Source organism: Podospora pseudoanserina, chromosome 6 (genome assembly GCF_035222485.1).
Source record: "Podospora pseudoanserina strain CBS 124.78 chromosome 6, whole genome shotgun sequence".
NCBI classification, from domain to species: Eukaryota; Fungi; Ascomycota; class Sordariomycetes; order Sordariales; family Podosporaceae; genus Podospora; species Podospora pseudoanserina.
Window position 1 is genome coordinate 3,197,551 of NC_085925.1, and position 25,628 is coordinate 3,223,178.

At 52.9% G+C, this 25,628-nt stretch overlaps 9 protein-coding genes across 9 annotated transcripts; 3 read left to right on the top strand and 6 right to left on the bottom strand.

Annotated features, from left to right (window-relative positions):
* The first annotated feature begins 404 nt into the window (after positions 1-404).
* On the top strand, positions 405-4,467 carry QC764_0097920 (uncharacterized protein). Its single transcript, XM_062941031.1, has 8 exons — positions 405-1,590; positions 1,667-2,766; positions 2,823-3,142; positions 3,218-3,349; positions 3,421-3,472; positions 3,560-3,810; positions 3,871-4,143; positions 4,219-4,467. The coding sequence occupies exons 1-8, from the start codon at positions 781-783 to the stop codon at positions 4,263-4,265; spliced, it is 2,985 nt and encodes a 994-aa protein (XP_062797994.1). The 5' UTR covers positions 405-780; the 3' UTR covers positions 4,266-4,467.
* Positions 4,382-6,113, bottom strand: QC764_0097930 (uncharacterized protein; the record flags this gene model as incomplete). The annotated part of the gene is made up of 5 exons (XM_062941032.1): positions 4,382-5,062; positions 5,146-5,450; positions 5,508-5,713; positions 5,784-5,895; positions 5,957-6,113. The coding sequence occupies 5 exons, from the start codon at positions 6,111-6,113 to the stop codon at positions 4,382-4,384; spliced, it is 1,461 nt and encodes a 486-aa protein (XP_062797995.1).
* A 313-nt stretch (positions 6,114-6,426) lies between these two features.
* On the bottom strand, positions 6,427-6,906 carry QC764_0097940 (uncharacterized protein; the record flags this gene model as incomplete). Its single annotated transcript, XM_062941033.1, has 3 exons — positions 6,690-6,906; positions 6,562-6,621; positions 6,427-6,492 (listed from the first exon to the last, which is right to left on the bottom strand). Exons 1-3 carry the CDS (start codon positions 6,801-6,803, stop codon positions 6,427-6,429), a joined length of 240 nt encoding a protein of 79 aa, XP_062797996.1. The 5' UTR covers positions 6,804-6,906.
* A 352-nt stretch (positions 6,907-7,258) lies between these two features.
* Positions 7,259-10,414, top strand: QC764_0097950 (uncharacterized protein). Its single transcript, XM_062941034.1, has 8 exons — positions 7,259-7,919; positions 7,971-8,031; positions 8,099-8,647; positions 8,707-8,811; positions 8,871-8,933; positions 8,994-9,093; positions 9,179-9,451; positions 9,605-10,414. The coding sequence occupies exons 1-8, from the start codon at positions 7,432-7,434 to the stop codon at positions 10,240-10,242; spliced, it is 2,277 nt and encodes a 758-aa protein (XP_062797997.1). The 5' UTR covers positions 7,259-7,431; the 3' UTR covers positions 10,243-10,414.
* Positions 10,415-10,564: 150 nt separating this feature from the next.
* QC764_000150 (uncharacterized protein) lies at positions 10,565-17,156 on the bottom strand (the record flags this gene model as incomplete). Its single annotated transcript, XM_062939708.1, has 2 exons — positions 10,565-16,187; positions 16,244-17,156. 2 exons carry the CDS (start codon positions 17,154-17,156, stop codon positions 11,044-11,046), a joined length of 6,057 nt encoding a protein of 2,018 aa, XP_062797998.1. The 3' UTR covers positions 10,565-11,043.
* A 328-nt stretch (positions 17,157-17,484) lies between these two features.
* Positions 17,485-18,000, bottom strand: QC764_000140 (uncharacterized protein; the record flags this gene model as incomplete). Its single annotated transcript, XM_062939706.1, has 1 exon — positions 17,485-18,000. One exon carries the CDS (start codon positions 17,998-18,000, stop codon positions 17,485-17,487), a length of 516 nt encoding a protein of 171 aa, XP_062797999.1.
* A 933-nt stretch (positions 18,001-18,933) lies between these two features.
* Positions 18,934-19,677, top strand: QC764_000130 (uncharacterized protein; the record flags this gene model as incomplete). The annotated part of the gene is made up of 1 exon (XM_062939703.1): positions 18,934-19,677. The coding sequence occupies one exon, from the start codon at positions 18,934-18,936 to the stop codon at positions 19,675-19,677; it is 744 nt and encodes a 247-aa protein (XP_062798000.1).
* A 268-nt stretch (positions 19,678-19,945) lies between these two features.
* Positions 19,946-22,716, bottom strand: QC764_000120 (uncharacterized protein; the record flags this gene model as incomplete). Its single annotated transcript, XM_062939695.1, has 4 exons — positions 19,946-20,708; positions 20,768-21,896; positions 21,957-22,434; positions 22,492-22,716. The coding sequence occupies 4 exons, from the start codon at positions 22,714-22,716 to the stop codon at positions 19,946-19,948; spliced, it is 2,595 nt and encodes an 864-aa protein (XP_062798001.1).
* A 577-nt stretch (positions 22,717-23,293) lies between these two features.
* On the bottom strand, positions 23,294-25,552 carry QC764_000110 (uncharacterized protein; the record flags this gene model as incomplete). The annotated part of the gene is made up of 3 exons (XM_062939692.1): positions 23,294-24,110; positions 24,161-25,328; positions 25,381-25,552. The coding sequence occupies 3 exons, from the start codon at positions 25,550-25,552 to the stop codon at positions 23,294-23,296; spliced, it is 2,157 nt and encodes a 718-aa protein (XP_062798002.1).
* Between the last annotated feature and the right edge of the window lie 76 nt (positions 25,553-25,628).

Genomic DNA, 25,628 nt, shown 5'->3' on the forward strand with positions numbered 1-25,628 from the left:
ATCAGAACCTGGGATTGCAAGACACATAAATTAACGATGCACACCTTCGACTGATTGAATCGGCCACTGGACAAGCTGACGAATCTCGCTTTCGCGCCCAGGATATTTCACTTCGCAGTCCCAGGTAACCGTCAAGTACCGATACTTTGGTCGATCTGGCGTTCGAATCCTATCATTCATCAACCCCATGATCTCAAACTTGTATTCCACTGCTAGAATGCCAACCAAGTGGTCGATACTGTCGATTTCGTACGCCTCTGTATCCATTCTGAAATTATCCCGCAACCCGCAGCAGATGAAGCGCTCAAGTGCCAGGGAGCTCTGGAACTCCTCGAGGGAGAATGCATGCCTGATTCTTTCGTCGAGTCTGGGGGCTCGCCCGTAAAAGATCCTGCAACATGTTGGGCAAAGCATGGTGGATTGGGTAAGTACGGAGGGGTCAGGACGTTATCTGCGCTGCCTGGTAGAAGTATCGCCATAAGCCGATAAGCACTTCGAAGCCACGGAGGAGATTGGGGCGCGCACTTGGCCCCCTTGCGAATGTGGCGGTGGCACAGCAGCGGTGCTTCACCTAGCTGGGCGGTTATTCTTGGCGCCTGGGACGAATCACCTTGTGAGCCAGCCAGGCTTGAGTGCCTCTGCTGGACGAACACAATCTAATCGAGCACAACTCTCACACCTCACGATCCCAAACAAACACGACCGGAACCCGAAGAGCAAGAGCAGTCGGGCAGTACAGACCACCCCCCCGCGCCCCGGCACCTCAGATCTCCCTTCACCATGGAATGGTATTACCGTCTTGTGATGGGTCAACGGAGTGCCTGCGTGAGAAACGAGCATGTGGAACTACTGTTGTCTTGCGCACTTCCAGAGATCGATCCGGAGAAGCTGGAATTCAAAAACTTTGAGGAGATATTGCCGAGACTCTTTTTCTCCAAGCAGAAGATCACCAAGAAATTCGGCGATGGCCCTGTCCTTGAACGGCTCTTGCAGTGCGGTTGTAGCGACTGCAAGGCCCTGCGCACAACAAATCCACAAACCATCCGTGACGAAATGTTGGGCTCACCAAAAGGCTCAGTTCTGCTCTTAGCACTGGTGTTTCTGATATATCTCGACAGGCTTCACTACATCTATCCCTTGATCTCCTTGGGCTCGAGGACAAACGACAGTCTACAGAGTATCATCGGGCACCTTAGTCCGGACAGTGACGGGATGAGAGGGCTCATCATGAAGAAGAAAGATTTGGACCTTATCGATAAACCTGAGAAGGATCTGAGTGCAGAACTTCGAGCGGAAAAAAGAGAAAAGACAAGGCAGTGGGCGCGGTTAGACAAAACATTCAAGGCCATGCGCGACGAAGTGTCTTATATGTTTGAGCCTGTGATTATCCGGTTGTTGAATCAGAAGGACTCGTATCCGTGGTACCTTGACCACTCTCGGTTTCCTTTTCTAGACGCCGAAGATCGAGTGCCTCAAGGGTCATTTGGCACTGTCACCAAATTTCGTATTCCGTCAGAATATCTCGACGAATCCATCAAGGGTTTTATGGAGAGTCGATATCGAGGTTCGAGGGATGAGAAAACCGGAGAGGTACGTGTCCATACATCCGTTCGAAAGAACTTCTTGCGAGCACATGATATTCATGCATGGCGCTGACACACTCTAGTATCTTTTCGTTCGAAAGTCCTTGGTGCTTCAGAAGGATGAGATGCCACACAACCCGAGCACTGGCAGTAACGAAAGCACGATAGCCCGTCTAGCCTCCATGATAAACGGGGACGCGGCAGACAACATCATCAGCCTTCTCTCCCTATATACTTGGAGGAGAAGCCTGTATTTCATCTTTCCATGCCTGAAAACGGACTTATACCATCTACTTCGCCAAACGACCCTCCCCGGGGACCAAACTAAGCCCACGAAGCTACGGTCAAACGAGGAACTACCAAAGCATTGGCTGTGGAAACAAATGATTGGCGTTGCTCATGCACTCAGCGCCATTCACACGAATATGGAGCACCCCCATGGGGAGGTCGAGGGATACATCATCGCCTCGCACTTTGATCTTAAGCCAGCAAATATCCTGGTCACCAGTCAGGGTGTGCTTAAAATCACAGACTTTGGAGAATCGGTTATAAGCGTGACCAAAAGCCTTAAAAACTTGTCAACGCCTTTCAGACCAGGTGACCCCAAGTACGCTGCTCCAGAGTCCAGGCCCTCGGAAGTAGAGCTTGCGAGGGCTTATGGGGCTAGAGAGGACAGTTTTCAGGTCTTACTAAATTACGACGTCTGGGCGCTAGCTTGCGTCATGACAGAGGTGCTTGTCGTGTTGTTGGATACCGAGGAGCGCCCGGCAGGGACAGCTATCGACAGATTCCATGCCAAGCTCGAGAAAGAATCTCGGGTCGAAGAAACGCGAGGCACATTTCTCGAGGGACGCCATGAGCTCAAGCCCTATGTCCGCAAGGTACTGGAAGACTTTCCAAAACTCCCGCGCTTTGCCCACGATGGTCCGCAGAAATGTTATATGCAGAGTATCTCCAATTTGCTCCTCAGGATGTTCAGCACCGACAGCAGCAAGCGGCCGTTTTCAGCTCATGTCCTCGAGGAATTGACACAGGCAGAGAAAATCTACTGGCAAAATGTTGGGAATCATCGCGACCCACTTGCCTGGGATGTCAGTCAGGCACGCTTGACGCATGGCGGCCATTCTGAATTCCAAGAAGTTGGCTGGGGTCAATCAGGCTCTTTTTTCTCTTTCCTTCATATGTTCGTTATTCTCTCCTTTATTCGTGTATCGATAGGTAAACGCTGACATGTCGCAGGGATGGCGTGACCTTGAAGGTGATCGATCAAGATGGAAGGGTAACAGCTGGAGACCATTCTCAGGGAGCTGAATGTCGATTCCAGCTCTATTATCGAGCCTCCGCTTTGGTGGAGGAACAATCAGAACCGGAACCCATATCCCTCTCGAAGACTGGGAGTTCATCAGGGAGTAGACGATCGAATTTCAACCCTTTCAAACCCAAGAATGCCGAACAAAAGCCCAAGCCGAAACTGGTCCAGCGACCGTCAAAGTTCATCCTGAAATGGGGAGTTATTTCGCAAGAGAGCAACCATCGAAGTCCTATTAAGGAGACACACAGTCAGTGCAGTTGATCAACCCGTTTAACCGACACCGGAGTGTAATTGCTAACACTTTTCTCTCTGTGCCGGATAGTTATCCCATCTCAATGGTCCTTTACCCCGAGGTACATTTTAAACCCTGAGTTGGACCTGGGATTCATCCTCTTCAAGGATTCTGCGAACGGTGTTGATAATATTCTGCACTTTGAATTCGACACACTGGAAAGTACGTGCTAGAAACGATACCCTGGTTGGAAGCGATGGGCCTGTATGAGTATGACTGACGTTTGCATTTAGAAGTTCGAAGCTTCCAGGCTGCCCTCCTCCGTTACACAGTCCAGGGCGATATGTAAGTTTGGCATCGTCTCCCATAGTCAAGCGTTGCTGTTCACCATGTGCGGAGGACATCCTGAACTAACCCACCCATCATCAACAGACTGCAAGCTAAAACGGTCAACTATACCAAGTTGTTTGGAAAGCCCACACCGTTGTTCCCGGATGGCGGTGAGCCAATGATCCAAGTTTGGGCAAAGGACAGCCCACCTTTTCTTACAGTGGACAAAGCTGGTAGGCCACAATCGGAGGGACCTATCGAAAACACTCAGCCACGCCAGTTGGATAAAACATCACCTCCGAAGGCGCTGGTTTTCTTCGAAAAGCGTAGCGATATGCAGTTTGCTCTACATCGTACGAAACCTTCTTGACAGCCCCCCGGCATATTAGATACAAGCTGATGGTTGTTCACAGTTACCGCTCAGGTCACCAACAAACTATTCAACGACTCTAGACAGCTGCGGGGCATTGTTTGCACGCGGGGGCCGTCGCGTGACCATTTTCCCCTCATATGCATCCCGTCCGGCAATCGAAGGCCAAAGCAGAATTTTGATGAGCTTTTGTGGAAGTCCAGTATGCCGCTCATTCAGGGGCTCTTGGAACCAGATGTCAGCCAGGACGATGTCGATAAGAAACGGGTGGTTCTCAAGCTGAAGGAGATGGAACTGATAATGGAAACCCAGGTTGGTGAGTACTTATGGAGATGCCTGAAGTTGGTAGCTGGATATTGGTTCCAATGATACTAATACGATTGCGGAGTAGGCTATAAGACGATCAAGAGCCATGTCCAAGGGGCGTGGGAGAAATAAGGACTGAGATAACTGTGATGACCTAGCCACCAAAGGCAGATACAGCTGTTGCTACACGGGGACGAGTTACTAATTCTTGTTATGATCGTGAATGGATACATGAATGTAAATTGCTGTTATGGAGCCCCCACTGGACCTTTCTGTCCGTGATGACTTGCCTTGCGCAATTCTATCACAATATAGAACCCCATAGTCAGAGCCACGAGGGGAATCGCCAACGCGGCGTAGAGCTGTAGGTCTTGTGCCGCTCTCCATATCCTAGCGTTGTCCGGATCTGTCGTTACGTAGCCCATCTGCAGGAAGTCGGCGACGAATGACGCCGGCACGAACACCAGAGCAAGCACAGTGAGCGTTTTTACCACGCTTGTCTCACGACCAGCCTGCTCTGAGAGGTTTGCAAGGGCGGCCGTGTTGCCGCCCAGCTGTTCCGTGTGGTTTTTGTTGATCTCGCTGTTTCGCAACGCCACGGTGTCTCGAAGCTGGTTCGCTAGGGAGGTGGCTCGCTCGAGGACGGCTGAGCTATTTTTGAGGGCGAATTTGTGCTCTTGTTTGAACTGGTGGAGGCTGCGAAGAAAGGGTAATAAGTCGTCGGGGTAAATGTAGCTGCCTTTGTTGAACATTTCCACCCGGTTGATCAGGCAGTCAACTGTGTCGATGTTTAAGCTAATCATGGTGGACACTCGACGTAGACTGTCTGTCAGACGCTGGAGATGTTTCATGTCCTGGGCTACTGTGGCTGGCGAGTCAAACATGTTGAAGTCTTGGGGGATTACACCGGATGCTATGAGACGGTGAAACTTGAGGGTGTATACAATGTTAATTTTTTGAGCCAATGACTCAAAAGGGTGGGCTGGTGAGGTTGAGGATGTAAGGTACATACGATTTCACTGACCTCACTGTCAAGACTGTTGGTCATTTGTCGCCAGCCGTCGTCGACCTCCCCGAGAACGAGCGAGTGTAGCCTTGTCCAGTCTCGGCTGAAGTTCTGTACTTCCTCGCGGGGTGCTGACAGAGCCTCTTTAAGCGCGAGCTTCATGTTATCTGATAGCCTGACGAGAATGTGCGAGCTTTCTCTCGTGTTCAAGCAGGTCTGTTGATAAATGAGTGCGTGCCGGATCGCCCATGCGTCTACTTTTGTGTCTTCGTTTCGTTTCGAGGCAGCGTACTTGAGTAGATAGCACATCTCTGGACAAGTCCGAGGTCAGTGACATGCTGGACGCTTGCTGTCCTAGGTATACATACCCAGCTTGTTCACTGAGCTGTTGTTACTGTCTTCGTACTCGACACAGTCAAACCCAGCAAACGCTTCGTCTTTGTTAAAGTATTTCTTCCCAAACGCGTTCAGATAGCGACAGATCTCTGGGAAGACATTCCATGACTCTAAAAGGTGAAGCATTTGTCGGTGGGGTATCAGGAGAGGCGACCTGCCGATGAGAGGGTGTAAAAGCCTGTATTTTACACAGTTAACACTCAACTCCAGCTATGAAGCTACCCGGGAACAGTTATATGTGGACATACACGTATTGGCAATGGACCTTGGCATCATCCTCGCCTTGTTCACAGTTTTGTTGCTTGTCGAGGTATGCTGTCACGTCTTCTCCACTCTCTAGCATGGGTGTTGCTTGTGGCCCTTCACTCGACGTTGTGAGTAAGAGGGAATGCGAGATATTTTCTTGTAGGCTGTCACTGACCTGTTTGGTTGACGGAGATGAACTGAACTTCGACTTCACCGGGAAGGTCACGAGAGAATGTCTCATTGCAATGCGGCTCTAGTGTGCGACGGACATAACCAATGCGGCTTGCGTGGGTGCATCTTCTCCCAGCTGCTAGCCAGGGGCGGGTTGACATGGTGAATAACGTGATCAGAGATACCAAATGGAGGTGGAATATAGAGAGATTGAAGCAACATGCAATGAAAGGTTTCCTGTCGCATGGAGCATCGGAATGCTACTTGTGTATGTAGGTAGATAAGTACATGCGAGTGCGCAAATCTCGAGATATATAGCTATGCATCACCCCCGCATTCCTTTCAGTATGTGTGTGCCGTGGTGAGGCAAATTGACAGTGCCTATCATTCAGCCCGTGTTTGAGCATGGAAAGTCGCGGCTTACAGACTCGGTGACAGATCGGGCAGCTGGTGAAGACTTCGGGGGTTGAAACGCTAAAAGGTCAGGGAAATGGCGATTGTCTTGGGGGCCGAGCGCTTTTCGAGCTCTTGCTGCTCTTCCTGTTAAGATCTGGGATTAGCAGCCCAAAAGTGCAAAAATACCGGGAAAACCTGGGCTGTTAGGCATACCTTGGTAATTTCCCTTGGTGCAGTGACCACCCAGAAACTGTTGCCGCCTTGCACATCGGGCTGTTTCGAGAGAAGGCAAGGTCCGTCAGAACAAAAGCCATGGGCGGTTCTGCACTGGCGAGACGTACCTTGTATGACCACGTGGTTCTTTCACCAACTGTTTTTGCACCAAAGGTTTGCCTTAGCCACTTCTCAAGTACCCAAAGGCTTACTGCGTATGTGAGCGGCGTCTGAACTGACATGGTGAGTAGGTCCCAGCTAGTTCACCAAACGTTACAGAGACAAGTCAAGGAGCGGTTTTGTCCATCTGTTGAAGCATGAAGCATGGATTAATCATTGTCAAAGATTATGTATACTGACCATCTTGGAGGGGCCTGCTTCGATTGCCAGCTGAACAGTGGTGACATACTGGATGCCTTGCCACTAATCACGCCCAGCTTCACCAGTGGACGCCACATCAGCAGGCAATTGATAATTCGCCTGATTTTCCACCCGACAGCTGCAGGTGTGCGGCGGCATATGGCCTAACATGGCTTAGCCCTGCTCCCAAGACGACAACACGGCCAGAATTTTGCAGATTTCCACACAGACTGGGCGCCAAAGCCCACCATCCCCTGATAAGCACTTGTGATGGCTTCCAGGCTGTGCATAATTTCCACGCGAAGCCAAATTTCAATTTCCAAAACGGGGAGAAACCATCAAGGCTGGACTCTGCGGCTTCTCACTGGCTGACGGCTGTTGCCCCTATAACTTGGAGGATAACAAGACGTTGATGCTTGTCAGTCGCCAGGCTCAAAAATGTATAAGCCGATCCCCTTCTTCCGCCCTGCATAATATGTGACCTGCAAGATCGGCTATACCAATGTCAATATGTCTAACAGCATTGCAATGCGGGACATGGGCCCTGTGCGTCCACTCGCGGAGGACGTTAACCCACTAGAAGCCCAAGCCTCGTTTCCAGGTGCATCGACACAGGCTCCAAATCATATGGATAACGACTCAAATCGACCCTCGGCTACAGAACTCGGAGGGTCACAATCAGAGCCTCCGGGAGATACGCGACACAACAGTCATCACGAAATCCATGGTGACCATGACGATGATAACGATCATGAGGACCGCGAGAGGCGACGCCGGGCAGCGGGACCGTTCAAGAATCCCCGCGTCAATACCGAGACAAGCATTTCGGAAGAAAGGGGGACCGGGCCACTGGGCGTGTTCGACATATTCGCATTCATTGCAAACAAGATGATTGGAACGGGGATTTACACAGCTCCTGCATCTGTTTTCTTGCTTACGGGGAGGAAGAACCTAACACTGGGTCTCTTTGGAGTTGGGTTCTTTTACTCACTGATCAGGTTTGTACAACCATTCTTGCCTGTGATGGAGGTAGCTAACGGAAAATCTAGCACATTTCTCTACCTTGATTTTGCTGCCGCGTTTCCATACACTGGCGGTGAATTGGTTTATGTGAGACTCGCTTCTCAATGATTTTGATAGCTGATCCATCTTCTCTCATGCTTACACTTTCCTTCAGATCAGTGAGATGACGGCCTATTCCGGAATACGAGAATCATCACCGACACAAGGGCAAGTTGACAAGACCCCGAGCCCTCCCCGATGGCGCAAGACGAAAAGGATATTTGGAGATGGACTCCTGGCCTATGTCGCCTATTCCATCTTATTCGTCGCATTCTTCAACTCCGGAACCAACGGTATGCAAACTGGACGTCTGGTCCTACTTTGGGTCAATGCCGGAGATGTTGACGAGAATGGCGTGACGCCCGATGTCAACCGAGATCTTGTCCGCTTCCTTGGGATCGTGGTACTATCGGTGATATGTCTACTACAGTACTTCTCTCCATCTGCAGGCAGAAGGCTGAACCGAGGTTTTGCTGCCATCAAAATACTCACGCTTATTGCCCTCATCGGTGTCGCTGGCAACACGGCCCGAGTGAGACGTCAAAACAACGAGGGACATTCAGCCGAGTGGCAAGAGGAAAACCCAGTAACAAGCCCCTTGAGTTTCGCAAAGGCTATTCTCGCGGTCCTGTTCAGCTTTGAAGGTTGGGAAAACGCTACATTTGTGAGGCCCGTCCAAATGAGATCACTGCCAAAATGACAGAAGCTAACAGATCACTGGAGGTTGCCGGCGAGATACCCCGACATCAGCACAAGGTCCTGCAAAAAGGCTTCATCATCGCCGTAGTGGTGGTCGGTGTCTTGTATCTGGCTGTTGTTTCCGCAGTGGTAAGTCATGGCATAACTCATCCTCTGCTAAAGGCGATGACTAACAAAGCCTCGGCCAGCTTGATGCTCTGAGTTGGGCTCAACTGAATGAACAACGGACTAACGTAAATTACGCGCCCTTGGTATGTCACCAAGTTCTTCCAACGTCCATCGCTACAGAACTAATGACTAACTCCTGCAAGCTGACGGGTAATGGCACGGCTGCGCGACGTGGCTGGGCCATAATGGCGGCTATTTCTTCTCTTGGCAGCCTAAACTCCATCATATACACATTTAGCAGGGGTAAGTGGCCTTCACCACAATCAATATCTCCTCACCATTGTCATCCAGATGGCCCTTTCGGTCAGACTAACAGGATTGCGAACAGTCAAGCAAGCCATTGGTCAAGCCGATATCCTACCCTGGTCCAAAGTCTGGAAAAAGGACGACAGCATGGACAGGGCCCGCGATGTGAGCGTACAGGAGACACGAAACCCTACCAATCCACAGCACTACATTCACAAATCGCCCCAGGGAGGGCTACTGATCCACTGGACTATGTCGGTAGTTGTGATTGCTGGAAGCTCGGCCACAGCAAACACCATTGAGTCGATTGGCATCCCAGGTTACATACAAACCTACGTTCACGTCTTCGTTCTCTGTAAGTGAAGCCTAGGGCATTTTCGAACTGCAACAAACTACCTTGTGCTACCGATCGGGTATCTTGATATACACCCATATCAATTAGCAGTCTCTACATTGTATCCACAAAAGAGAACGAAGAAACAGCTAACAACGCCATTCCCCACCTCAGTCACCCTAGCTCTCGTCTCCTTCCGCCTCCCCGGCCGCGAGAGAGCCCTAGCAACCCTCACGCAACAACCAATAAAAAGCATACTCCGTCCCTCCGAGCTCACAAACCCCTTCGCCAAATCCATCTGGTACCTCCTATGGCTCCTTTACATATTAATGAACCTCACCATCATCGTCGTGAACCCAGTCCCGCCTTACTCCGGCTCCGACGGCAGCAACGTCTCGTTTCCCGGCTGGGGCTTCCCCGCCATCCTCTTCAGCGTCCTCGCCTTTGCAATCTCGTACTACCTCGTCATCTTCTGTCCCCTGCCGCGGGAATATCCCCCAAATCAACCCCTCGATGCTCCCACTCCGGGTGATCAGATTCCCGCACGGTGGACACGAAACCCCTTGCACGCCGCTGGCATCAGGGCCAAGATCGAGTTTGACAAGGACTACAACGAGGCTCTGCCGCGGGTGTTTCGGTTTGGTCGTCGGTGGCGGGTGGTTTACTCGATTGAGGGCGATCGCGACGGGGAGGAATATGATTCCTCTACGACCAAGTTGTTTCTGTACTGGCTTTTTGGGGGTGATCGTCTGAAGGAGTCTCCCCCGCGAAGATTCTGGGAGTGGTTGAGGGAACGGGCGCATTTACGGTGATAAAGGGAACGGTTGGCATGGCAACGGCTTAGGACCCACTTACCCCTGAATCTTCCCCCTGCGATTATTCATAATACGCAACACTCTAATGTAGGATTTAATAAATCAAAACGCCTGGGACTATGTGCGTTGTTAAAGAACTTTTTTTCATTATTTTTTTTTTGGAGGAGGGGGGTGTTGGATATCCGTATCTAGCTTTTGAGCTGTATTAATAAATCAACTCTTAATAGAAAAAAGAAAGGTAAAATATTGAGTTCAACTCGACCATATACACCTCCTCCTACATCCAAAAAAACTCAGCAACATACTTCCCTCGAGCTTACATAACATCCTTGCAATTAAGCTGTCGATAAAAAATTGCAAAAGATGAACATGACCACGCCTCGAACTGAGGACCTCATTAGAGGCAGGCACTAGTAAGAACCAACAAGATCTCTACATGGATATGAGGGATACGCTGAGTGCGAGCGACCTACGCGCTGTCAATTACACCACATGGGAGAACTCATATTCTTGCTTGAATCTCACTTGTGGTTTGGCAGGCTATCAACCTCCTCCTGATCCTCAGCCTGTCTTAGGTTCTTCGACTCCTTTCCAACTCGTGAAAAAGGTCAACAAAACTACCAGTTGCCCCCCGATTTCCCCATGGTTCGTTCGATGTGATCTTCGACATAGCGAATCCTCCCCCGCGACTGCACTCATCGCAGTCAACCCACGAATCTCAGGGTCGGTTTCAGATCCACCAAGATGGAACGTATCCAATTCCATTCCGTTATCCAATGACCCACCACTTACCCGATCCTACTCCAACAGATCTTCACCAACCCAAAGCAACTCCTCCTGAAAAACCGGATCGATGACTTCCTCCTCGTCACTTGACCCCGAACCCTCCTTAACCTCAACTTCGACCACCGCCTTCTCCAAAAGCCCAACCTTCAACGCAATCCGATTCTTAACAACCCCCCACTTCGACATCCGTTTCCAAGGCTGATCAAACCCAGGTATAGACTCGACATTATCCGCCACGAAATCCTCGTCTTCCTCTTCCTCCGCCTCGTCATCCTCCTCCTCATGCTCATCCTCCTCCCCATCCTCCGCACCCTTCTTCTTCCCATCCTCCACACTATCCCTCACCCAATCAGCCCAATAGCCCGCATGGTGCCCCTTCATCCTCTGAACATCAACCTCCTCCCACGTAGCTCCGTTTCTGAGCAAATACCTCACAATCTCCCAATGACCTACAAAAACAGCAGCATACAATGGACTGAAAAACCACCCACCCCTCAAGTTCACATCCGCCCCTCTGCTCACCAGCATTTCCACCGTCTCTAGCTCCCCCGTCTGACAGGCCGCCTGCAAAGCAGTGTGGTATTTCCCACCCGTGGCATCAATCTCAGCCCCACGGTTAAGCAGCATGGCAATAACCCACTTCGAAGCCCTAGACGCACAAGCAGCCTGCAGCGGCGTCCCGTATCTCCCCCCCCTGGCGTTGGGATCCGCACCTCTCCCCAGAAGTAGATCCACCGCCTCGACCTTGCCATGCAGAATAGCCGCGTGGAGAGCCGTGCCAAAGTGCCCTGCCTTGGTGCAGACGTCTGCCCCCTTCCTGAGGAGGAGACGCCAACTCTCCGGCTCCCCTTGCGACACGGACGCTATCAGCGGTGTGCCCCACCGTCCAGAAGCGCGACCCGGGTTCACCTCGGCCCCAGCCTTGACCAGCTTCCTGACAGCGTACCACGAATTCCGAAGCGCCGCGGCCTGGAGCGCGGTACCACGGACCGTCGAAACGGGTTCGTTCAGATCAACCCCCAGCCTCATCACCTTGTCAAAGATCTTTTGGCCCTTATCGATGCTCTCGATGGCGGCGAATAGCGCGTTTGGGTACAGTTCGTTACCCAGCTTTGCGTCGGCACCCTTCTCCATCAGGTAGTCAAATGTACCCTCCTGATAGGTGACAGCCGCGGCGTTGAGAGCGGTGCCATAATGACCAGCTACTTTGTTGACTTCGGCTCCAGCCTCGACAAAGTACTGCTCATCTTCGCGCTCCATCCAGACACAGTGCTGCAGTCCATTGCCGAAGCGTCCATAGGCAAAGTTGACGTCAAAGTCGTGGTAGTTGATCATCTGATGGAGCAGCGTCGAGCAGGATCCCCAGGAATCATCCTTACCGGGATATCCAACTGCCGCGCCGCCAGCACACCCAAACATACCCCCAAGGAGATCATTCCGAGCGCCATGCCTATACAGGATCCTGATGATGACGTAGGCGCCCCGGCTGTATGCTGCTTGCAAAGCAGTGCCGTATTGCCCACCTTGTATGTTTGGATCGGCGCCCTTGTCAAGCAAGGTTTCCAACTTCTCGTCGTCGTAGTGATATGCGGCGACCTGAAGAGCAGTGCCCCATACTCCGCCCACAGCATTGACATCGGCACCTTGTTCAATAAGGTACAGAGCCACTTTATCATCAGACTGGAAGCCCACGGCGCAGGGAAGCGGGTAACCCCAACCGCCGGCTCTTTCATTGACATTTGCACCATGCTCAACCAGCAGTTTGATAAGCTCCACGTCCACTCCGTCATGGCGGAGCGCAGCCAGTAACGGACTGGTGTACCAGGAACCCTTGATGACTTCGGTGGTTGCCCCAGCCGCGAGGAGGCTTCGCACCACTTCAAGATGACCTTGGGAGCACGCGGCCATCAGGGCCGTGGTGAAAATGCCACCCTTTTCGTTGGCGTCGCTCCCTAGTTTGAGGAGTAGGTCAACGGTGGTGGAGTGACCACGAAGTGATGCTACCTGGAGTGCCGATTTGAAAGGAGGCTTTGGCGCGTCTTGTCCCAAATCCACCGAAAGATGAGCCCCAGCCCCGACGAGCCTCGTAATTAGGTCATCCTTCCCATGCCAAGCAGCAGACTGCAGGGCTGTGATGGGCCCCTTATCAAGCCCATCGTCAATACTCCCGGTGAGATCTGAATAATCGCTAGCAAGATTGACATCTGCTCCAGCCTCAAGCAAGAAGTTGAAGATGGCATCACTCTCCAGCTCGACCGCCGCCTGGAGAGCGGTGATGAGCAAACCAGCTTTGAGATTCACATCAGCCCCGCGTTCCACCAGAATCTTGACCAGATTAGGTCTGTCACGCTTCACGGCGAAAAGGAGTGGAAACCCGTGGCTTCCACTTTCCTCGTCGGTCACGACGCTTGGATCCGCTCCCGCATCCAATAGAGCCGTGACGATATCTTCACAGATGGACTTGGCATTGAGAGCAGCAGAGAGGGGAGCACCGTATCGACCGTTGTTGGTTTCGCTTGGACTCGCCCCCAGTTGAAGCAACTGCTTGACCACGTGCATTTTACCATTCGAGGCAGCAGCTTCCAGCGGTGTGCACGAGATGGGCTTGTTAAGAACTGTACCGAGCAGAGCCAGATCCACCCCTTGTTCCGCGAGAAAGGCCACCGTATCTGAATGTCCGAAATATGCTGCAGTCACAAGAGCATTTCCCGCATCTGTTGTGGCCCCCTTTTCTAGACCGAGATCGTAGAGAGCCTCGATCACGGCGTTGTGGCCGTTGGCCGCAGCACGGACAACCGCCGTGGCTTCATTGTCACCAGTGTTGATGTCGATACCCGCTTTGGCAAGCAATTTGACGCAGTCGACATGACCACCATACGCTGCCAGCTCGAGGGGGCTGCCGTACTCTGGATGGGTTACGCTGAGGTCCGCCCCAGCACTGATGAGTCGCTGCAAAACCCCCAGATGCCCCCTGAAGCTGGCTACGTGTATGGCACTGCCATATTTGCAGGTCGACCATTCATTAACATCTGCCCCAAGACCCAGCAACAGGTTGATAGTACTGATATTTCCTGCGCAGCACGCTTGGTACAGAGCACCGCAGTCCTCGACTGGGTAGCCTAATTCGACCAAGTTCTCGATGCACTCATCCATACCGTTGGAGGCAGCCATGGCGAGGGGTCCAGTGTTCCTGCGAGCTGGGCTGCTGACCTTTACACCATTAAGATGCTCCAGTATCAGCTGAACAATCTGGACGTTCTTGCCAGCGATGGCTGATGTGAGAGGCGAGGAATACAAGCCTCCCTGTCCACATGGGTTTGCACCAGCTTGTAACAAAACCTCAACAACCTTCCGATGGCCCTTCTCAGCAGCGGCAGCCAGTGGAGTTCCATACCGTTTACAGGGGATGGCGTGCTTGGCTCCTTTGTCGAGAAGTAAGCGGACGACGTCGGCGTGCCCTGCAAGGGCTGCTGCTTGAAGTGGGCTCCGGTCCTTTCGTCGTCTAGCATCTAGGTCGATGTTTTGTTGCAGAAGAACCTCGACAACAGCGGCATGACCCATAGCTGCTGCATCGTAAAGTGCTTCGCCAAGGTCAAGCTCAGCCATCTTTTCTGCTGGGTGCGGTACCGGGCCGTTCGCTTGTAGCTCGTCTACCGAGGCCGTTGCAAACTTCAGAATGACCTTGACAACGCCAGCGTGTCCACGAGAAACCGCAGCTTTGAATGGCCCAAGCAATTGTTCAGCTTCAATCCCAGCCTCCAGAAGTTGCTGTGCCGCACCGGCCAGACCATACCAAGCCGCATAGGCCAACGGTGTCCTTGATGACACGCCAGAGAGCGCTTTGTCAGATTTTGCACGGTGCTGGTACTGTTCCCAGGTCACAAAATTCCTGCGTGAGCCATTTGTCAAGTGGAAGAATCGCATCGTCAGATCCAAGACATCTTCGTCCGGTTCGTCGTCTTGCTCGCTGTACTTGGCATGCAAACCCCAGGCGCTGGCAGCATAAGGCAAAAACTTGTACCCCTGGAGCTGGTCGGAGTCAGGCGATAATGGCTTTGCGAAATCGTCGTAGCAAAGATATGTTAGGCACACAGATGCCAAAGTCGACTCGGTCTCGTACTTGGCAACACAGAATAGAGGTTTTGTCTTGCATATGTCTTCTGATACCAGAAACTCCTTCACCGAGAAATGTGCCAAGGACACAAACCTGTCTGGTGATACAGTGACCAAGCCACCCAACAACTCAAGCATGTCCTCGGGGTCGGTGTCCACGGCATTAAAATCCATGCACTCCTCTCCATTGTCTGGCTCAATCGAGATCGCTTCGGCCAGCTCCTCAAGTGAGAGGTTTCTGATGCCGCGTACCAACCAAGCAAGTATTTTCCGAACAATCTCCACATCCTCCGGGTGTTCGTCTTCTATACGCTGAAGAATCCGGATGTATGTTTCCTGCAGCGTGCGCGGGAGGTTGGTCAGAGCAGAGCGGATAGCTTTGTCGTTTCGCAACTTGCACAAGGCATCGATCTGGCACCGCACCCATTGAAACATGCCTTTTGATCCGGTCACCAGGCTCTCCACAATAACGCTTTGCAACTCTGGATCCCTCAGTTTCAATTTCCTTTGCTTGATCCTTGATGCAACTTCTCCCTCCACAAAGTTTTGAATGTCGTCTGCGACATCAGACTGCTCGATGGACGTGGCTGGCAGGCCCTGAAATGCCCGCGCAATTGGGAGCTCGTTCCGACTTGTTACTAGAATCTTCAACCTGGGGCACTGCTCATGGAGGCTCCGTAATGCGTCGGTGAGAGTCTCCCATGACGAAGGACTGGTCTCGTCCAAGGCATCGATGACAATGATGACTGTCTCGAAATGGTCACTCATAAAAGTGTTAAAGTCTGCAAGAAGCTCGTCAAACTCGGCCGTAAATGTAGGTGCCAGTCTAAGCTGCTCAAGAAAGAAGTCTTGGAGGGTTTCGAAGACTCCGCTGTTCTGTTTTGCCAACATGGCCAGGATTGTGCTGAGAATCTTGGCTGGGTCCTGTTTCTGCGAGTCTTTGTAATCGCAGTAGAAGTAAGCAAGCCCGGTGTTTGGGTCCTGCACCTTTTCTTGCAGGTAGTTGATGATGCTCGATGATAGGATGGTTTTGCCCGCTCCGGCTAGAGTCCCACATTAGCCCAGGTTCGAAGAGAAAGGAATGGTGGACTGGACGTACGAATGGCGTGCAGCCACAGAAAGCTGTTGTCCTCTCTGAGCCACCGTTGAAACTGATGGCCGTGCAGAAACCAGGTACCAGAGCTTGCATGACGAAGACTTGTTGCCGCCTTGTGATTTGTAGCGACATTGGCGGGGGCCAGCCACTCATGCACTTTGGCTGTGCTCTCTGCGTCGACGTAGTTTGCAATCAACCTCTGACTTCGTTCAGCCTTTGCCCAACGTTCGCCGGCCAAAGTGCGTTCCTTGCTAGCCAGCTCTTTCTCGGCCAGCCCAGCCTCGGACTCGACGGCCTCCACATTCTTGGATATGCGGTCTTTGATACCGTCAAAGTCGACACTGAAGGGCTTCCAGAGAACCCTCAATGCAGTGGCCAAGCCAACCGCTTGCGTCAACCTCTTGATGCCCTGGCATTTTTCCTTGCCCACGCGGAAGATTTGCTTGGCTCGGACACAGAACTCGAAGATGGCGATGTAAATGTCGACCATAGGCGCCTTGATATTCTCGTTATCTGGGTATAATGTCGGGTAGCGTTCGAGGCGGCTGAGAATGGTCCCAATGTTTTCCAACATCAGGGCCAACTTCTCAAAATACTCGCCAAACTCGCGGGCCAGGTCTAGGACGATGCGGAGACTGCCCCATAATGGGCAAAGAATGTCGCTGCCATTGGCAAGGATGCTGAGACCATCGCCGTAGGTTTCGAGGCCATTGATGAAGGGGATCAGGGCTTCGCCAACTCGGCGTGACTTTGACTGCTGCTTGTGGGTAGCACCAATGGCCTTGAGCTCTTCTATCAATGTCTTGGCGGCAACCGAGGTGTCGAATAACCGGCGCTCATCAGTGGTCAAGTCTGCGGTGAAATTATTGATGCAGGCTGCGTCGAGCGATCTGAGGGAAATGACGTTGACGGTCATGATGTTGCCAGTTCCTGCTGTCCGTACTTGTTGAAAACATTAGGGGAGAGGTGGAAGGAGCCCAACGAGAGATGCTATCGATAAGGGGCTCCTCCTTCCCTATAATCCGACTGATCCAATGAAATTTCAGACATATTCCCTAGCTTGCTTTAGGCATCTGCGTCTCAAAATGAGGCACTTGCTCCTTTTCAGCCCCACCAGCATTTGCCTGTTTAGTGAGTTTGCATATGGATCTAACCGCCTCCGGTTTGAGAAGTCACGAAACACATGCTCACACGAGGTGCGCAAGATGGACGAACCAAAAATGTAATAGATTGTTTCTGTGCCCCTAGTTTGACAACGAATTGAGCTCTCCTCCTGCTTTGTAAAGCAGGTAGAAACAGCTGAAATTGCCGATCCACCAAGTGATACCACGGATCTGACTCCACTGTGGGTGGTCTATGAGGATGTACACAGCGCCGTACGCCACGCGTGCAATTGTGTAGGCCAACCCGGCACGGTTGATCAGGGTTCTGTCAACACCAGCGGCGGTAGCTAAGCACACGGCGCCAGCAAAGAAGGCGTAGTTCTCGACGGCATTTGCGTGGGCTGACTCGTTGCGTTTGAGCATATCGAGTTGTTTCTGTGTGATCTTGCCCGAGGCAACGGCAGCGTCCCCGTACTTGGCAAGATCATAGCGGGGCGACACATTGTGATCGATGCCGTACCACTGTTTGAGCGTGCGTGAAGACAGAAGGCCGTACGCAAAGAAGAAGTGCAAGCCCAGGAAAAAGGGCGCGTAATTCGGTATGATGACAGTAAGCGGGGCAGCCCGAAGGCCGAGGGCAACACCGAGAGATACCATGGCGACGGGAGAGACTTTGAAGAATTTGTTGTCTGCGCAGTGATGCTGAGCTCGAGAATGGGACCACAGCGGCTTTATACAGGTCACGCTTTCAGCTGTGCCGCCCGCACAGTGTTCTGCGTGCCAGACTCTTTTCTTTCAGCACAGTGCTGCATTGCTGGCTGGCGGCACAAGACTGGCGCAATTACGCGGAAACACAAACAAAGGATTCTGGTTGACTGTTGACCTGTTAGCGAGAATTAAACGAAAAACACAACAGCAGATACCGTTTTTCGAGGACCGGAACAACCAGGACAGTTTCCATCGGCAATGTGAGGCTTTCTGTTAGCTCGGACTGTAAGTCTTCAAAATTGGCTATGGCTGGTTAGGTGCAGGAGCTATTCTGAAGCAACACAAGTCCTGGCTAGAAACACGGTTTCCTGTGGTTTTTTTTTAGGATTTCTACTCGAATTATAAACCATGTTCAAATGGAGTGGGAGAAAGCACCCCGCACCCCGCACCCCACACCATTGGACCTCCGCCGTCGAGCTGCGGATAACGGCTGCCAAGATTCGGTCCGCAATCCGGTAGACCCACATCTCCGCCGTTGGCGTCAACGGCCGCCACCGTTGACAAGGACTCGGTCAAAGAGGACCGACAAACAGAGGCAAAAGAGGATCGCCAAGTGAAATCAGGTTTCCACTCACATGCTCGGAGCCTTCTCCGATCGAGTCTCCATCCATGTGATCACACCGGCGTCATATACACAGACGCACACGGCAGATTTGCATCATCCCCGCTTAATTAGTCAACCTTGACCATCCCGTGTCTTATGCCTATATCACCCTGAGATCTCACCATGATCTGCAGCCCATCAGCATCGTCGTTTCTCAACGTTCCGTCTTTGACATCTGAACCACATAGAGCCAACCAAACACCTCGCAACCACCCACAATGCGCAACCCCCCCGAAAGCATCAACCACCTCCTCGACACCCTCACCAACAACCCCTCCTCCCCCTCCCTCCGCATCCACTTCCCCACCGAAACCGTCTCCTCCCCAGGCCAGCACCTCTCCACCACCACCTCCGCAACCCCCCCTTCCTTCTCCGTCTCGGCCTCGGCTCTCCACAACCTCAAATTCCCCAACAACGACCTCTCCCCCGTCTCCTCCCACACCTCCGACCCTGACGACGACGCAAACAAACCCTCCACCTCCACCAAAAATGAAGACCAACCTGACATAAACCCCCTCACCATCCCCCGCTTCCTAATCACCACCCTCGACCTCGACCCCCCATTCCCTTCTTTTCCAGTTCTGGGCCCAATCCTCCACGGCATGCAGGCCGACCTGGCATTGTCGACCTCTTTCACGGGCGAGGATGACATTGACACAGACAAGCAGTTTATCCCTCTGGAGCGGGACACTAGGTTCAACCTAGGTGAGGATGACATAGGGGAAGTGGCGCGGTACATGGGCCCTTCCCCGCCGGGGTGGAGCGAGCCGCATCGCTATGTTTGTCTGATGTGGCAGCAGCCCGAGGGGGTGACTGGAGACAAAATCAGGGAGGAGATGGGGTGGGGGGGCGCGAGGGATGGGAAGATTGGGGCGTGGGAGAGGGTGAGGTTTGATCAGGGGGGTTTCGAGGAGAGGTTTGGGTTGGGGGAGGTGGTGGCAGGGAATTATTTCGTTTGTTGATCTGGTTGGATAACTTCCAAGGTAGATTGGAATCAGTTTTTCTGGGTATTTCTTAGGATGGGCTATTGCATTGGGTTGGCGTTGGAAAATGATAGTTTGTTGGCGTTCATAATTTGCTTGAGCAGTTACTGCCACTCACTCCTCCACAGGCACCTGCACCAGACTCTGCCCGCTTTCCGTTCATGTCGTGATTTTCCCGGTCATTACCACCACTTTCAAACAACCGTCTTCCCTCACCGTCAAAGTCTCCCGAGACATCTCAGTGCCCCTACTTACTCCCCCCATGCAGCCTCCCTACACTCTCCACCGTCACCGCATCCTTATGCCACCTCTTCGCCAAAACCCCCTCCCTAAACACCCACGCCCCCCCAATCGTCGCCCCCGGCCCCACAGTCACCAACCCAGCCACCACAAACCCCATCACATTCCCCCACCCCTCCCTCAACATGCCCGCCTGTCTCAAATCCCAAAACAAATACCCCACCCAGACAATGTGGCTCCCAAAACCGAAAAGGTAATCCCACTTTAGGAAATTGACCGCAAACGAGGTCAAATCCCCGTAATGTCTCGGGATCCCTCCCGGGAAAAACAGCCCCCAGTGTGCCGGGTCAACCCCGCCGTTTCTCCCCCATATATGTGCCGCTGCTGCTATGATACTCCCCAAGCCGATGTAAATTCGAAGAACGGGGAGGTCTTTGGTGAAGTTGTTGATCTTGTCTTGGTTGACGGTGTCGCTGAATAGTCTGGAGAGGGTGAGCATTGCCAGTGCGGTCCAGATGGGGAAGGGTTGCCAGATGAACAGCCAGGATTGGCGTTGGGGGAGGTCAGAGGAGAAGAGGAACCCGATTAGGGGGGTGAGGTAGGCGAGGAGGATGGCAGGGAGGATGGTGTACGACCAGCGGGTGTTGGTCAGGCGCTTGTCGCGGGCGGCGAAGGATTCGATGGGGGAGAGGATGTAGTGGAGGTAGAGGTAGAAGGGGCCGATGATGCCCACGCCCATGAGTTGGCAGAGGGTGAGAAAGAGGTTGGGCCTGTGAGGGGGGTCAGTGATTGAGAAAGGGTAAGGATCTGAGGAGGAGCAAGAACCTACAGTTGCAAGATAGTAAGCGCATTCGCCCGCCGTGTCGACTCCAGCAGCCAGATCGTAAAGAAGGGCAGCCCCTCAAACAGAAAGGTGATCATATGCCGGCGGCCTTCTTCCGATGTGCCGTACATACCCGGCACAAAGATCATATTCACCCACGCCATCGTCTCGTCAAGACTCCTCCAGCCATAAAACGACCGCAGCACCGGAACCAAAGTGTTGTCAACAGCGATAAAACCCCCATCACGCTGCTCTTTCGCCCACTGCTCCGGCATTCCCACGTTCATGATCCAAAAAGCAAGACACGACATCAAAAACAACGGCAGAGCAAACAACGCCCTCTCGAACCTGCTCTCCCTCCTCCCATCCCCCATGGTCGGGTTGAACGGTGCGGTCACCATGAGTGATCGTTTCGGCAGCGGCAAGTAATCAATCTTCGTCGCTCCGATCATAACGTGATGAAAAAGCTCGGCAATCAGCTCTCCAAAGTTGGGGAGCAGCCAGTTAACAAAGAATCGAGAATAAGCCGTCTGCATGCAGTGGGCTTGTGTCAAGAAGCCTGACGCGTCCACAACCGCAGCTGCCCGTGTTTCCCGTTCCTGTTGGTACTCGGCGAGCATTTTTTGGATGTCATCCGGCGAGGGATGCAACTGTCCCGTCCGGGCGCATTTGTCAGCCAGCTTCTTGATCCCATTGGCCAGCGCGGCTGCGCTTTCGATGGCAATGTTTCCACCAACTCCCAAGTTGGGGGTCGACTTGTGGATGCTGTCTCCTGCGCAGGTGATTCGCCCCCAGTGCCAGAGTTTGAATCTGCCTTGTTCGATCGAGACGAGGCGGTGGACGACGGTTTTTTTCCAGAGGTCCGCGAGGGTGAGACGGTTGGGGTCTGGGCGGAGGATGAGGTCGCCGTTGCGGGCGAGGAAGGATTGGACTTCTTGTTCGTTGAATTGTGGAATTTCGCCATGGTGGTATCTTCGGGAGAGACGCTCTCCTGCGAACCAGTACACCTTTCCCTCGTCGGCAACAATCGTCATTCCAACACGACCGATATTGTACGATGTGTCCAGATGCCCAGACGTCAGCCCTTCCACCCCGTACGCAATGCCAAACAGCGTGTTATGGTCAGCGAACAAACCTGCCACCAAAGTCAGCTCCTCTCTCTCTGTCTCTCTTACATTTCTCCCGCTCAACTTACTCTCCCTCTCCCGTTCCACCACCCCCGCCAACTCCCACATCCTCCCCCTCACCAAACTATTAACCCCATCACACCCCACCAGAACATCCCCCTCAAACTCCTCCCCGTCATCACAAACAACCCTCACCCCCTTGTCCAAATCATGCCTCACCTCCACCACATTCCTCCCCGTCAACAACCTGCTCTTGTCCCTGATGTTATCCACCAACCCCCGCAGCAAAACCTGCCGCTCCCCCCATGCAGTGCAGTACCCCGTCCTCGCCAGGATAAGCTCAGTACTCCTGTCCTCGCAAATCACGCTCCCGTCTGCTCGACGGGCAGTAAGCAGGTTGATCCGCTCGGCTTCTTTCTCGATGCGGTCCCAGGCCCCGAGCTGGTCGAGGATGCGCGCGCCTGAGCTGAAGATGCCGATCGAGGCGCCGACCTGGGGAGCGAGGTCGGGGCGGCGTTCGAGGAGGAGATAGGGGATGGAGGCTTGCTGGACCTGCTATCAGTGCTTTATATTGACTTGGAAAGTGCGGGGAGGGAAGAATACCTCAAGCGCATTTGCTAGAGTGAGGCCAGCAACTCCGCCTCCGCAGATGAGGATGCGGAATTCGCGGTCGTCCTTTGCCATGATGATTTGTTTGAGCTGTGATAAAAGAGGGAACACACAAGAATACGGTTCGGTGCAGGTTAGGTGACTAAGTATATGACGTGGAGAAAAGAGACATAAAGGCCGAGGCTGAGGTGAGACAAGAGGCTGATTGGCTGGGAACATGCATGAGTTCGGGGACTACAGACAGCCACATTATGCGTAGGGTGAGAGATGGAATGTGAGATGTGACGAGCGGCAACAGATGGCATTGCTGATAAGGCTTGAGGGAACACCATCTAGCATCGAACCTGTTTCTGTCGACGTTCTCCAGCAGGTTGAGGGTTCCGCTTGTTCGCGTATCCCAGGTCACGGTACCTCGGCTATGTCTCACTTGATCTGGTAAAAGGCTGGCACTACCCGAGACAAATCGGATCAGCAACGAAGCTATACTATTGGTCAAATCGAGGTCAGTCGGAAGGATGTCATCAGCTTACATGCAGAACCGGAACTTACCACCCCACAAAGGTGTTACATCCCATCTTATGGTTATTATACTCCAGAACGTAACACCGAACAGGGCAAAGCCCAAGTTGCGAACAATCATACTCCGGGCGATTTTCCTATTATTCCAGCCAAAAACATGGTTCAAGTGCTGTGTCACAGCAACCAGAGCCGTATTTCTTTGTGACGCCTTTCCAACCCCTCTTCCGAAACCAGCAAAAAGCCTATGCCAATCAGCCACTTCCCTACACCTAACATCTCAACCCTCCAACACAGTCAACTCCACCCCCAAACTCGCACACAAACCACTCAACTCCCCAAACCCAACCATCCCCCCCCTTCCACCCCACTGCAACACCCTCGCCTTCGGCCGCCTCCAATCCACACCCTCCCACCGTCCCAACCTCTCCACCTCCCTCCTCGTCCCCTCAAACCCCCTCACCTCCAAATACCCCTTTCCAAACTCGGGCTTCCCCCACCGCGCAAACGCCCCCCAGTAATCAACCACCAACCGCTCAAAAGCAAAGTCGTTACCATCCCTATCCGGCAACCCTCCCCTAGCCTCTGTCCCAAAAACAATCATTTGCTCCCCCGCATGACACTTGTAGTACTCCATATCCAAAATCCCCTTAGGGTACCCGTTGGTGCTAGGAGGTCGACACCAATCACGGGAGTATCCCGGCATCTGGTAGGTCCGGTTGAAGACAAAATAGTACGTGTCTTTGAAGGTGCCGTGGCGGGAGGCGCTATAGGCTTTGGCGAGGGAGGGGCAGGTGAAGATTAACGAGGAGAGAAGGGAGATGGTGCTGTTGAGTATGGCGGCTTCGTTGTTTTGGAGGGCGAGAGTGCTCGCCGGGAGGGAGAACAAAGAGGTGGAGTTGGCGGGGAGGCCAAAGTGCTTCTGGGCGACGGTGTTGAAGTACTGGATGAAGGTTGCGTTGGGGGCCGGGGGGTCGTCAATCATGACGCCGACTTCGTCGCGGGTGATGCCTAGCATGACGGGAATCTTGGAGGCCAGAGTGGAGGTGAAGTTGAGGGTTGGAGTGGTGAGGTAGAGACCGTCTTGGACGATACCGCTGGTTTCGTGAGCAAAGACACAAGAATGGAAGCGGAATAGTGGACTTACTAGGCGTTGGTCGGCAGGTTGACGAGGTCGAAGCCGCTTAGCTTTCCGAGACAGGCAACTTTGTCTTTTGCATCCAAACAGCCGGCGTCTTTCAACACGTTCTTGGTGGTCGTCTCAAAATTGTGGGCCAGTGTGTCGTAGAAAATGGCAGGGGTGACAGGCCTTTCCGGGCTTGGGTATCCATCTGGGTTGGATTGTAGGATAGCACGGTGAAATAGGCCCTTTGCCTTTGGCGAACTGAGGACGACATGAGTGCCCAAAGCACCGGCAGACTCTCCGAATAAGGTCACTTTGTTCGGGTCACCGCCAAAGTACTTGATGTACTTGTTGACCCACTCCAAGGCAGTAATCATGTCTGAGATGGCGTAGTTTCCCTTGTGGACATCATCATTCAGGTTCAAGAAACCAAGCGAGCCGACGCGGTAGTTGACAGACACCACCACGACATCGCCCCTCGAGGCAAGGTTGGTTCCATCCGTGTTTGGATTCTTTCCAGAACCGGATGTCAAGCCTCCGCCGTAGAGATATAGCATGACAGGCTTCAACTGTTTCTTGGCATCTTGGCCAGCCATACGCGGCAGGTAAGGCGTCCAGACATTGGCAAACAGGCAGTCCTCGCTGCTGCCACTGGTGACTTCGCCGATGGGTTGCGAGCAGTCTGCTCCGGCCTTGGTGGCGTCAATCTCGCCGTCCTCTCCGTAATTGGCGACTTTGGAGTAGGTGAACCGCCTCGGTGGGTCGGCAAAGCGCAGGCCGCGGAACTTCCAGGCGTGTAGGTCGCGGTAACCGGTCACCAGTTTCGAACCAACAAACTGCTGGACTTGCCAGTTGGATTGGGTGTCATCGACGGTCTGGTTGGACACTCGGGCTGACTGGGAACAGAGGGTAGGTAACTCGGTGGAGCAATCAACATTGCGAGTCTTGCCTGTGGCATCAATGGCCCGACACTTATCAGCGTTGGGGTTGCTCTTGGAAACCCAGTAGAGCTGGTCCCGTGGGACCACTCCAAGGTATGCTTGATAGGGCAATGATCTCGCCAACGTGGTGGTGAATTTAGACTTCTTAGGGTCCCATGTCTCTTCTCCGAGCAGCTGACAGGCCATGGCGGCGGCATAGTTGGGACTGGGCTGGTTGATGAGGATGGCGGCGGACTTGTCATTTTCGGCACCTATTCGGGTGTCAGTGATATCACTCTCCATCTTGATCCGACAAGACCTCACCGTCAAGATTGTTCTGTGACAGTATGGTCAAACCACCCCCGGTGAACAGACACTGTGCCCCTGGGGCCAGAGCCGTGGCCAGAAATATGATTGTCGTTGACCAACGCATCTTTGAAGCTGATGGCTTGGTACAGGTTTCGTGGCCGGGTGAGTCGAGGTGGAGGTCTGACATCTCGGTGTCAACCTCGACATTTTATGTCGATGAAATGACAGGGGGTTCATTCCTTTTCGGCCGGGAGGGCCGAGGC

What these genes read in the sequence shown, in the direction of transcription:
- QC764_0097920 (XM_062941031.1), top strand. Translation starts at nt 781, where the DNA reads ATGGAATGGTATTACCGTCTTGTGATGGGTCAACGGAGTGCCTGCGTG. An exon ending in TCCTATTAAGGAGACACACA is followed by an intron (nt 3,143 to 3,217) that starts GTCAGTGCAGTT and finishes TGTGCCGGATAG; the next exon opens with TTATCCCATCTCAATGGTCC. An exon ending in TATGCAGTTTGCTCTACATC is followed by an intron (nt 3,811 to 3,870) that starts GTACGAAACCTT and finishes GGTTGTTCACAG; the next exon opens with TTACCGCTCAGGTCACCAAC.
- QC764_0097950 (XM_062941034.1), top strand. Translation starts at nt 7,432, where the DNA reads ATGTCTAACAGCATTGCAATGCGGGACATGGGCCCTGTGCGTCCACTC. An exon ending in CTGGCGGTGAATTGGTTTAT is followed by an intron (nt 8,032 to 8,098) that starts GTGAGACTCGCT and finishes ACTTTCCTTCAG; the next exon opens with ATCAGTGAGATGACGGCCTA. An exon ending in GTTGGGAAAACGCTACATTT is followed by an intron (nt 8,648 to 8,706) that starts GTGAGGCCCGTC and finishes AGATCACTGGAG; the next exon opens with GTTGCCGGCGAGATACCCCG.